General features: G+C 46.7%; 1 protein-coding gene across 9 annotated transcripts in view; it reads right to left on the reverse strand.

Annotated features, from left to right (window-relative positions):
* Positions 1 to 12,622, reverse strand: part of LOC126521662 (uncharacterized) — a 97,327-nt gene that overhangs the window by 66,999 nt on the left and 17,706 nt on the right. For 6 of the 9 annotated variants that reach the window (XM_050170381.3, XM_055065812.2, XM_050170379.3 and 3 more), the window contains 2 exons: positions 2,301 to 2,441; positions 502 to 672 (listed from right to left, as the gene is read on the reverse strand). The exons of 2 other annotated variants lie outside the window; for them this stretch is intronic. In XM_050170381.3, the coding sequence (XP_050026338.1) occupies positions 502 to 672; positions 2,301 to 2,441 (312 nt within the window). The remainder of the gene's footprint in view (positions 1 to 501; positions 673 to 2,300; positions 2,442 to 12,622) is intronic. One more of the 9 variants, XM_050170382.3, reaches the window with a different exon arrangement.

Raw genomic sequence — 12,622 nt, forward strand, 5'->3', positions numbered from 1 at the left:
AGCCGTGGCCTAAATTGAACCGACGACCTTGTGCATTAGCAGGAGAACATCATAGCCACTGAGTGGCTGTGGCGGTTGCCGCAAGTGCGATAAGCCGGGGAATTATGTCATAATTGTTCGCACAGCATGTTTTTCTCTTCCTGTGTACCAGTGACTTGCGCCGACGTTTGCCCGGCTTTACAAATACACGAGTATTAAACAACTGCCTAAAGAGTATAGTAAAACAACAGGAAAATATTCAAGAACGTAAACTGAAGACGGATATAGCAGGCAGAAAGAAAGAGGGGAGGAGGGGAAGTGTTACAATAAAGCTTCGCGTCAAAACAACGCCAGCTAAACGCGTCAGTGGTTACCATGCTTTCGGGCCCGCTTTATTATAGTTTTTTCACATACATTTTTGATATGGCCGAATCTCTGAAGATGAAATATTAGGACATTTTCGGCTTACGTTGGAAGGCTTAAGGGGCGAAGGACTTCGAGTAGCGGTCAGTGTGTACGCACCTTGACACTGACGCGTGTGCCGGCTGTAGCGAAATCCTCGCGGGCACTGGACGACCCGCCGACCATCGGCGTGGCTGGCGCCACGCGGCTTGCACTGGAAGCCGCCCTCCATGTTCACGCAGAGCGCCGCCGAGCCACACGTGTGGCTGCCTTGCAAGCACTCGTCGATGTCTGGCGAGCGAGGGACAGTGTCAGGACACGGAGGTGCTAAACACACACACGCACACACATTCGTGTATAAAGATGGCAAGTTTATCTGGCAATCCAAGTACAGCCACTAGCTATGACAGCGTCAGCAGCAATAAGCTATTCAATCAAGTCTACAAACGACTGTTGCAGTTTGCTGGAGATAGCCGCTTTCTGAATTTAAAGTATACTGCTTAAGTGCTGAGGCAGCTTAGATAACACATGATTACGCTACATTGACACAAAGTTAAACGGTTTGAGTGACACTCTGTATTTGAGGGGTCAGCTACCCCAATGCAAAATGTGAGAGTGAGCTCAGTTCTGGGCACCTTATTAGCGTCAGCCTTGGCTCGGATGTCAGCTGGAGCTCAGATCAACGTGCCAAGAAAAAAGAATAATAATGATAACCGCAAGGGTGTGTGTTCAGTGATCAATCCTGCCATCTACGGGCCGGTTGTTATTTTTTTTTTCGAGCTCTACAAGTTGAATCTATTTCCCTTTCATCTATGTTTGCGTGCTACGTAATAATTACCAAAGTTAGCCTAGTGGCTGTACATGAGATATTTTTTTAAACGCGTACTGCCCAGTATACACCAGCAAAGTACAGAGAGCTAAACACTTAGGGAGTGGTCGAGTCGGTAAAAATCTAGCTTCCCAACACTTTAAGCATGTTATAAGGAAGTTGTCCAGATGTGGTACCTATCGAACTTTATCGTACTCCCTCGCTTCTTTGCTGGCACAGTCATTTGGTATCCATGTTTCTCCTTTACACTTGCATGCAGCTACTTTTATGCTGCGTAATAAAATATGTTTGCGCGTTTTGTCACTTACATAGAATATTTCGTTCCAAAAGCAGAGAAGGTGAATTCACGAACAATACATAACAAGGCAAGCTTCATGACATTGCGTTCAACCAGCAACACTGCACATGCACAGAACAAGAGCCGTATTGCCAATCGATAACTTTGGTGGACACCGCGTTTAGTGCGCACGAATAGGCTAATCTAAGGAGCGCTAACAGAGGTCTTGTCCTGTGCTCTACTCTACTTGTGTTTACATCCATTTTGTGCTGTAATCGACATGAATCTTAACCGGGCTTGCTACAATTTATTTCCTGATCAACACGGTCTGCTTTTGTTTTATTAGCAGCGCTTGTACGCTGCTTGCCTACATCCTTTCTGATATGTAATCAGTATGATTCTTAAGCAGCTCGTTCAACTCTTCACTGATCTCAGGGTGCCCGTATAATTCCTTTCCTACTTGACAAAGTACATGTAAATGCAGACGGGTCAGTTTGGTGGTTCACCACCAAGAACGAACAATCATATGCTTTATCAGCGATCTGTTCGTTGTTTTTTTTTTACCTCGACGTATGCTGCAACCCCATATCGCCATATCGATAACACGCTGCCAGAAACCATTTTATATTAACGTCTTCAGGTCGGTCAGCCTATCTTGCCTTGGCTACGCCGTTCGCGTCGGCTTCACGTAAACAAAGGCTGCTGCCCGTTGCGCAGCTGCCCAGTGAACTGACAATGTGCGTAGCACGGCCAATCACTGCGCAAGCTAAGGCGCACGCTTAGCGCCAAGCACGGCCGCGGCCGTTCGCTTACCGAGGCACTTGCCGTAGAGGGTGTTGTAGCGAAGGCCTTGGGCACAGATCGGGTCGCACACGTAGCCGCCGACTGTGTTCTTGCACTCTTCCTCGTGTTGGGCCTCGCACGCGCTCAATCCTTCGGCGCATTCGTCTACGTCTATGGACACAACACAACACACGCAAGCATGTGCGCGCTTCCATCTCTTTTCACTGTGATGCGACTGCGTGACGCAGAATCCTTGTCAAGCGAATTTTCGCGATCTCTATCAGTCTGCTCACAGAGAACAGCAGCTAGACAGTGGTCTAGCTGCTGTTGATTGGTCAGCAGCTAGTACATACTGCCTGTTCATTAAGAAAAATATGTTGCTTATATTCATGAACTCAGTGGTATGCTTTTGTAGACGGTAATATCAGTACGCGAAGTTGTTGCAAGCGATTTCTATGCTATGTACAATAAATTGTTGCAAGTAAGCAATTTTGTAAAGTAGGCGATACCTAACATGCGCTTTCACGCGAAAGAAAGAAAGAAAAATAAGAAACACAGTGAGTATAAATGGTTTCAAACAGTAGGCAAATGAACATGATTTAGAAAGGCGAGCTGTTGTAAATATTTGACAAAGACAGCTCGCACTGTCAGTATGCGCAATATGAACTAATCCGTGCTGAAACCACGTTTCTGTTTATGCGATCCAAGTGCTAGAGGCAGCCGCTGGAAAAGAGCGCCAGAACCTGCACTTAGATAGCCGATTTATCAAGAAGGAGCTAGTGTAGTGACAAGCACACCTTGCGCACAGAACAAATTCATGTTAAGCTTAATATCATGTTTACCCTACATGTGTCTTTGAAGAAATACCGAACCCATTAGCGTCCAGTGTACTTTTAATAGTACAGTACCATTTTCATCTGTAAATAATGAATGAAGAAATATACAGTGTTCGTTAGTATACCATTTTGGTCCTGGCAAGACGATCACATCGATTTTTTTTTTTTTTTGTCAGCTGCATGATGCGTTTGATCTATTCATCACCAAACTTGGAGAAGTGCTGAACATACCAGGTGCTGCTGTACATGCACCTTCTTTATTTGTTGTCAATCATAGCATATGTTTCACGAAGATAAAGCTTGTGTGTAAGTTTTAGAAAATAATGGTGTAAATGATGAATGCATGACATTCCATATACAATACATGTTTATACCGTCGCAAGAAAATGAATGCAGATGTACTTTGTAAAGTAAGCTGGGCCTATTTGTGTGCCAGAGGGGTGTGCTTGTTCGCAAGCAGACACGATGGTCTTTCTTTTTTTACCTGTATTTCGTCAAAATACTTTCTGCTGGCTACAAACACTTCAGAGGTGATAAATATATTAAGGATTACATCAACATTGTTATTATTCCTCCTGGTATTTTTCTTGCTGCCGACAAAGCTAACGATTCTCTTAGCTTCTCAGTCAATAGCATAGTGAGCAATCTTATAGTAAACTTAGATAAATAAAAATCTATTTAGGAATTGCTTAAAAACGTAATTTATGCATAATTCTATTACAATTTTTAAAATAGGTGGGAGGAGACAGAAAATAATAGAGACAATGTATATTCCTCTGTCAATCAAAATGACTTACGCTATAAATGTAGGGAAACCCACATTGGGAAACAAGACATAGACGCCATTTCTTGAAAGGGAAAAAATTCTAACGAAAATGTCACCGAGCAAATCATCCAACAGGTTTATGATGCAAGAGCCGACTGTCACTGGAGAACATGCCACAAGTCTGTTAAATGTTTCAACTGCCACAGAACCAAATTCTGAATGCTTTAATCTAGACCACGCCTACATCTGCATCAAAATATTTTCATCGCGCTCGCGTTTCTGCAATCAACAAAAAAGTCCTTCCCAGTTACTTGATCAAGCCATGTTACACACTTGAATAGTAAGAACACCTACAAGCAAAGAGTATTTCCCATTAAAACGCAAATTTTGCGACTAGAAGGTTTTGCGGGGTTGTGTAACATTTCGTTTTACTCTTCGCTGCAAGTTTTCCTTACACAGGAAGCTGCAAAATATAGCATATACATTTGAGGGCCTGCATCAGGTTTCGCTCCCAAAAAGGCCCAACGTACTTTATAAAGTAAAACTCTTGCTTGGGCTAGTTGGTTCATGCTTGAAGTAGGTAAAGGCAAGGCGCAGAAGACCAGGACTGAGGAAGAACACAAACGACAAGACGGGCGCCACTCACAACTAAGTTTATTTTCGCAACAAGCCTGCCTTATGTAGGTCATTCACGCCGAGTCACGCACAAAACTTTAGAAGGAAAAAAAAAAGCACAGCAATCTATCGACCATTCAGGAATGTTATCTGCGCAGCTATCGACAGAGCAAACAAGAACCACACGTGGATCAGCACAGGAGCCAACTGATCTAGTACAGCCTTTTTCAACGCCAACGGGGACAAAAAACCAGACATAAAAAGTACCGTCTACACTTCACTACCAACCAATCGAACCACAACATAACACACTTCAAACGCCTAAGAACCAGTCAGCGATAAAACCCGCACGACGATGGGAAAAATGACCAACGAATAACACGGAAATAACATGAAAAATGCGTCTAAGAACAGTGTCTGCGTCAAAACTAAAATCTCTAATAGTCACTCACCTAAAAATTGATAGAACATGTAACCGCGCGAAAAAAGAACCACGCGACAAACAATGAAATGGACAGAAGTGATGATGAACGATAAAGGTCTAAGAACAGCGTCTGCGTCAAAAAAAACAACAAAAGCCTAAGAGCCACTATAAAATCGTCAGCAAAATCAAAACTAGTTAAATAAAAGGATGACAGACGGTTAAACAAATGAAATCACTCTAACAAGAGGCCTAAATGAAACCTTCTAAAAAAGTCGTCTCCTTGTCACTAAGCATAATGGACGGCCTGCTGACGCATGCGTTCCCCTCTTTTTTGATGAAAAAGGCTTCCACAATTTCCCGCTCATACCTGTCTTTTCCATACTTCAAAAATTTGGTTTTGTCAAACTGAGGCCGGCAATTAGAGCAGTCTCTGCAATGCTCTGCAAGGAAACTCCCTTCCTTGTTGCACAGATTACGACAATGTTCCATTGCCCGCTCATTGAAACATCGACCTGTTTGTCCGATATAGCTGCGCCCACAGCTTAGGGGTATTCGGTAGACTACACGTGTCCTGCATTCAGTGAACTTCTTCTGATGCTGGATTGAACAAGCCGGGCGTTTCTCTCCGTTCATGGCACAAAGCTTAGACAGCTTGCAAGGCGCCGAGAAAACAACCTGAACGTTATGCCTACTTGCCACTTTCTTAATGTTGTGCGATACCTTATGAATGTACGGAATTACCGCAACAGAACTGCGTGAAACTGGCTCCCTGATAAGAGGCGGGTGCTTTAGTTTTTGGAGCATCGTTTCGCAGACAGCTGAAATCAGACATGGCGGGAAGCCTGCCTGTTGTAGTCGTTCCAAATTTTTGAAGTATGGAAAAGACAGGTATGAGCGGGAAATTGTGGAAGCCTTTTTCATCAAAAAAGAGGGGAACGCATGCGTCAGCAGGCCGTCCATTATGCTTAGTGACAAGGAGACGACTTTTTTAGAAGGTTTCATTTAGGCCTCTTGTTAGAGTGATTTCATTTGTTTTACCGTCTGTCATCCTTTTATTTAACTAGTTTTGATTTTGCTGACGATTTTCTAGTGGCTCTTAGGCTTTTGTTGTTTTTTTTGACGCAGACGCTGTTCTTAGACCTTTATCGTTCATCATCACTTCTGTCCATTTCATTGTTTGTCGCGTGGTTCTTTTTTCGCGCGGTTACATGTTCTATCAATTTTTAGGTGAGTGACTATTAGAGATTTTAGTTTTGACGCAGACACTGTTCTTAGACGCATTTTTCATGTTATTTCCGTGTTATTCGTTGGTCATTTTTCCCATCGTCGTGCGGGTTTTATCACTGACTGGTTCTTAGGCGTTTGAAGTGTGTTATGTTGTGATTAGATTGGTTGGTAGTGAAGTGTATACGGTACTTTTTATGTCTGGTTTTTTGTCCCCGTTGGCGTTGAAAAAGGCTGTACTAGATCAGTTGGCTCCTGTGCCGATCCACGTGTGGTTCTTGTTTGCTCTGTCGATAGCTGCGCAGATAACATTCCTGAATGGTCGATAGATTGCTGTGCTTTTTTTTTTTCCTTCTAAAGTTTTGTGCGTGACTCGGCGTGAATGACCTACATAAGGCAGGCTTGTTGCGAAAATAAACTTAGTTGTGAGCGGCGCCCGTCTTGTCGTTTGTGTTCTTCCTCAGTCCTGGTCTTCTGCGCCTTGCCTTTACCTACTTCAAGTACTTTATAAAGCACGCCATCGTAGCGTTTCAAAGAATGAAGCGCAACTCATGAAACTTTGATAATGTAGTTACAGTGTGAAAAAATCACCTGGTACTAAGAATCAACAAATTTTAATTTGTAGATTTTTCTTTGGTCTTAATTGGGTAAAATCATATTCTCTCTAAATGTGTATTTGAACGAATACCGCCTCCGAACAGAAAGCAGTGAATACGAAAGATGATCGTAACAGCAAGTAAACAATTCTCGCTCCCTAATCTCATTCACTAAAACAATGGGCGCAGAGAAATTCAAGCACAAGCACTGACCTGCTAATTCGAGTACATTGGTGTGCCTAACTACACAATGGAGCTCTTTTTACGCATTACTATGTCCGTTGAATTCAGTGCAGACATGTTCCTTGATAAATGGAATAATAAGCTATGGGTTATATGTATAGTTTCTATGCGCATTAAGAACAATGACAGGGTTATTCGCTAACATGTGGACTGGGGCAAGCAACTTCAACATATAACTTGTCACTTTTTTATTTCTTTTATTGCTACAAGGCGCCTTGCTGAGGTGTGTAAAACATCATAGGAAGCAAACTGTGGTGCACCTATTGTAGGGAGGTTGTCTTAGCAAAACATTACAACGCTGAAATGAAACGTGCTCAGAATATTGTAGTTATTCATGGGTCCAACCAGCTTTTAAAGGTACCTTGTGCAAACTTCAACCCCGCACTTCAGTGCACATTCGTGTTTCGTAGTCTATTTGTAGGCGTGACGGCAGGGCGGAAACTGCGGGATAAACACATGTGGATACAAACAAATGAAAGCACGTTTGCGTTACATGTTTGCGTTACATGTTTGTGGTTGTACGTGTTTATGCTAAGCGTCACATGTTCTCATCCCTTAGTTTGTGTGCAAAAATCTGCCCTTATGGAATACAGATACTAACTCGGCCAAATAAATGCCCTGCTTTCTTGGGAACACTTACTCCAGAACTCACTAACAACTGCCTCAGTAATAAAAGCCACCATAGCCAAGCCCTCTTCAGTGCTGAGAGCAAATCATGGTCATATGTATGTGACAGTTTCCGTAGCGAAAAAATACAAAGAAAAGGTAAAAAAATAACTTGCGATGAAAAGAGCAGGAAGTGAGCCGCTACACTTAAAACGGTTTATCAGGGACAAAGCTTCCTGCGTGTACATTATTATATATGCAGCAATATTACAAAGAAACGCGAGCGTGCGGCCATCCGGTATGCGCCCAGCGTGAGCGACGCCTTGGCAAGATTGTTTAATGACTACGACGTTTGGTTCGCACATGTCCCTTCGAGCAACTGAAGTGGACCCCTTGGAGAGATCAAGGTATCCGGGCGTCGTGTATAAAATTCCTTGCAAAGAATGTGATGCAACCTACGTTGGCGAAACTGGTAACTTCAAAAAACGTATACAACAGCATCAATACGATGTCATGAAAGGAAACTCAGTTTCTAATGCTTTATCGGAACACCACGAGAGCACAGGCCATTCCATAGACTGGAATTCGGCATCAGTTATCACTACAGAGAAGATATTGCCTGCACAACTTATGCTAGAATCGGTAGACATACAGACTGCACAGCATGCGATAAATAGGACACGTGGGAATCTGCCCAAAATCTAGGCACGCGCACGGCGCCATCGCTTCCATACTTAAACAAGAGCCACCGCGTTTGCTTTCATTGTGATCAAAGGAGCAGTACGGGCCCCGAAACGTCAAGTTTTCATATAATAAATTTTACGTCTTGGCGTGTTGGAACATGGTTATAACGGCGCGTTCTAAGGAAAGGAAACAGAAAGAATGCACGAAGGACAGTCGCCGAACGTCAACTGAGTTTTACTGCGGAAAAATTGCGCGAGCAGCACTTGCTGCGCAACAACATTGGAAACAACATTGCCGCCGCGCACTTTCTCAGCACAAGAGCAGATCATCATGTCTCACTTAGCAACTCAGCGCAGCAACTGCTGCTCATGCAATTTTTCCGCAGTAAAGCTCAGTTGAAATGCGGCGACTGTCCTCTGTGCATTATTTCTGTGTCCTGTCCTCAAAACGCGCCGTTATAATCATGTTTTGTTGAGCCAGCAACCAACAAGCCCATCTAAGTCTCTTACTCTTGGCGAGTGTTCGTTTTATTCCACTATGTTCATTCCTCGCCAGATGGGTTTCTGTCGAACTTTGAGTTATACATACAAATATACTGCGTAAACACGCTATAACATTAGGGGACATAGAGCAAGAGAAGAGTCATCTACGCCAAGAACTTAGCCATTTCATGTGTACATCATATAAGGAAACGGAGGTATGGCTAACGCAGGCTTGACCATTGATTTGAATGAGATACGCGAAATACGACTCTAACAGTTCCCGGGCAGTTTTAGCTTTACTTCTACCCAGTATCATCAATTCATGAAGACGTGGTTCACAGGACCTAAATTTGAAATGCGAAGAAAGATGCGCCCTCAAATCAGCGTGTTCCCTCCATTTGGCCGTTGACTCAATGGCAAGTTTTCCCGACGTATATAGGTTCCTCCACAGCTTAGTGGAATCTGGTACATCACTCTAGTGGAAAACAGCACGTAGCGATTCGCGTTCTTGACTGTATGCATTTGCACAGCGCATACTGTGATGCGGGGGCAGAGGTGGGCCAGTTTGTTTGGGGCTGAAAAAAATTCACCGACGATTCACCGATCAATTCACCGAGATACTCCCTAATGCGAAATTTGAGCGCCGCTCTATACTTGCTCTCATTTGGCGATATATTGGCTGGCGTGGACAATCTGTCTCGTGCAGCACGTTGCAAACGGATCGAAGTGTGGCGCGATTTCCTCGCTAATTGGGAGATCGCGAGAAGCAGCGCGTGGGTGATGCGTGAGCGCGATTCACAGCTGCCGCAACAGACAGACCTCCGCTGACGCAGTGCTTTGTTTCCATATATGGTATCAGTGGCTCCATTGGTGAACAGACGACGGGCGCTACTCTGTCGTCATCTCGTAGCCATCGTCGCCGCAGAGCCCATCTTGCGCGGCATTGCGCTTTTATTCTCACGCTTTCACCATACCCTCTTTCTCCGCTTTTCTCCTTGCGCTCTCTTCGCTATCGCCGTCTTTCATCCGCCGCTGTGCTCGTTCCCTCGGTTACGCCGAAGACGCCACCGTGTCGCCGCGCCGGCGCTAGCCGCCGAGAGAGAGAGAGAGAGAAACAACTTTATTGACCAAGGGGTTCGGGCACGTAGGTCCCAGGGTCCCCGCACGACCGCACTGCGCTACACGTTTGTGAGTTCATGGAGTTCCATGACGTGGGCGGCCCGGTCAGTGGCGATCTTCTGCCTGGCCGGGTCCGTCGAGCGCAGAAGGGTCTCCCATTCCTCCCATGTAGTCAGGAGCTCCGGGCCCCGCGGGGGAGGGTCCGCCGGGCATTCAAGGAGAATGTGGGTAAGCGTAGCATGGGGGTGAGTGCATTGAGTACACGAGGGAGTGTATGCTCCCGGGCGGATGCGGGAGAGGAAATAGGGGGAGGGAAGGGTGCGGGTCTGGAGGCGGCGCCATAGTATTTGGTGATAGTTGCCAAGGGATTGGTGGGGCGGGGGGTATAGCTGACGTTCGGCGCGATATGCCTGGGTCAGCTCGCTGAAAGAGTGCATGCGCTCCCGGGAAGAGCTCGACTCCAAATCCGCCGCCGCCCGGTTGATGAGACCTCGGGCGTGGTCATTGGCGGCTTCGTTGCCGGGGTTCCCAGAGTGCGCAGGCACCCAGATCCACCTGGCGGGGCGGGTTTGCGGAGGGCGAGCTGAGAATGCGGAAGGCGGTCTCGTGGACTCGTCCTCGTGCAAAATTTAGGAGTGCGGTTTTTGAGTCGGAAAGGACATACCGAGCATTAGTGTGTGTAAGGGCAAGCGCGATCGCCGCTTCTTCCGAGGATTCCGGCGTGGATGCGCCAGGAAGGTGGAGAGTTGCGATGGGTTGGAGAGTATTGTTAACGGCTACAGCTGCTGCGTCTTCGCCCGTGCAGGCCGCATCCACCCATACCGCGTCAGCTTCGATACCGTAGTATTTGTGTAGAGCTTTTGCGCGGGCTTTGCGGCGGGCCGAATGATAGGTGGCGTGGGTGTTCCGAGGGAGAGGTTTTACTGTGAGCTGAGTGTGTATGGGGCGGGGAACTGATAGGAGTGTGGGGTCGGCTGCTGGTATGTGAATTCGGAGAGCATCTAGTATGTAACGTCCTGTGATAGATTGAGCTAAACGAGTGTATTGTGCTTGTCTATGGGCCTCTATGAGTTCGTGTGTGGTGTTGTGGAGCCCGAGCTGGAGAAGTTTGGTGGTTTGCGTGTTAGGGGGGAGGTGTAGGGCCACCTTGTAGGCTTTACGAAGCATAGCATCTAGGGTGGCAATTTCTTCTTGTCGAAGTCGAAGATATGGTATTGTGTAGAGGAAACGGCTAAGTATGAAGGCATGAATGAGACGACACAAATCGCGCTCCTTCATGCCATAGTGTTTGCCGGAAACTCTTCGGATGAGGTGCGACAGCGCTTCCGTCACCCGCTTGAGTTTCCGGATAGTGAAAGTGTTCCGGCCGTTGCTCTGGATGTGTAGGCCCAAGATCCGCAGTGTGTCGACCTCCGGGACGGGGTGTCCGGCCAGAGTAACGGTGATTGGGGCGGTGGGAAGAGTACGTGGTGAGGGACGCATGAAAATTATCTGAGACTTTTCCGGGGAACAGGAGAGACCAATGCTTTGTGCGTGCTGTTGTGTGATGTTTGCAGCGGTTTGTAAGGTTTCCTCTATGTCACCATCACTGCCGTGGGTGGTCCACAGAGTGATGTCATTTGCATAGAGGGTGTGGTGAAGGTGAGGGATATTTTGAAGAGCATGGGCTAAGGGAATGAGTGTGGAATTGAAGAGAAAAGGGGAAAGGACAGAACCTTGCGGAGTACCCACTCCGCTGAGGGTGTACGGAGGGGACGCATGGGAGCCCATATGAACCTCGGCCGTGCGTCCCGAGAGGAACGCTTGTATGTACGCGTACATGCGGGCGCCTACATTGAGAGGGGAGAGAGCCGCCATGATCGCTTGGTGTTCTACGCGATCAAAGGCCTTGGACAAGTCCAGGGCCAAGACGGCTTTAGTATGAGCGGGGATGAGAGAGTCAAAGATGTCGTGCGTCAATTGAAGCATTGCATCTTGGGCGGAGAGACCTGGGCGGAAGCCCACCATGCTGTGCGGATATAGGTTGTGGTCGTGCATATGCTGATTGAGTCTGTTTAAAGCAACATGCTCCAGAAGCTTCCCGAGACATGATGTGAGTGATATGGGGTGGAGGTTTGATATGGTGTGGGGTTTGTTCTGTTTCGCGATGAAGATAATTTTGGCATGGCGCCAGGACTGTGGCAGGGTGCCCTCTCTCCAGCATTGATTAAAATATTCTGTAATCTGTGTGATAGATTGATCATCCAGGTTACGGAGCATAGAGTTTGTTATTCTGTCCTTTCCCGGTGCAGAGCTTGTGCGGATGTTTTGCAGGGCCATGCGGACCTCTTGTTCCGAAATATCGGTGTCAAGGGCCTCATTCGCGGCTCCTGTGTAGGGTGGTAGAGGGGGGGAGGTGCCGGGTGCCGTGTGTTCTGTCAGGAGTTGGTCCAGAAGGGTGTCGGGGGAGAGCGTGGAGTTGTGGATGAGGCGTGTGATGTGATGTTGTGATGCTGTCCGCGAGTGTGTGGGGTCAACAAGATGCCGTAGGAGTTGCCATGCGTTCTTGGTAGAGAGGTTGCCAGATATACTGTTGCACACCTGACCCCAGTTGGAACGGCACAGCTCCTCGGCGTGTGCAGCGATTGGTGTCTGTAGCGTGGCCAGTCTTCGTTTTAGCTTTCTGTTATGTTTTTGGCTTTTCCATCTCTCTAGGATGCTGTGGTGTGCCTCCCAGAGGTGGGCTAGGCGCGTGTCCAGTGTTGGGGTGTCGGGTGA

The sequence above is a fragment of the Dermacentor andersoni genome, chromosome 6 (genome assembly GCF_023375885.2).
Source record: "Dermacentor andersoni chromosome 6, qqDerAnde1_hic_scaffold, whole genome shotgun sequence".
Lineage (NCBI taxonomy): Eukaryota > Metazoa > Arthropoda > Arachnida > Ixodida > Ixodidae > Dermacentor > Dermacentor andersoni.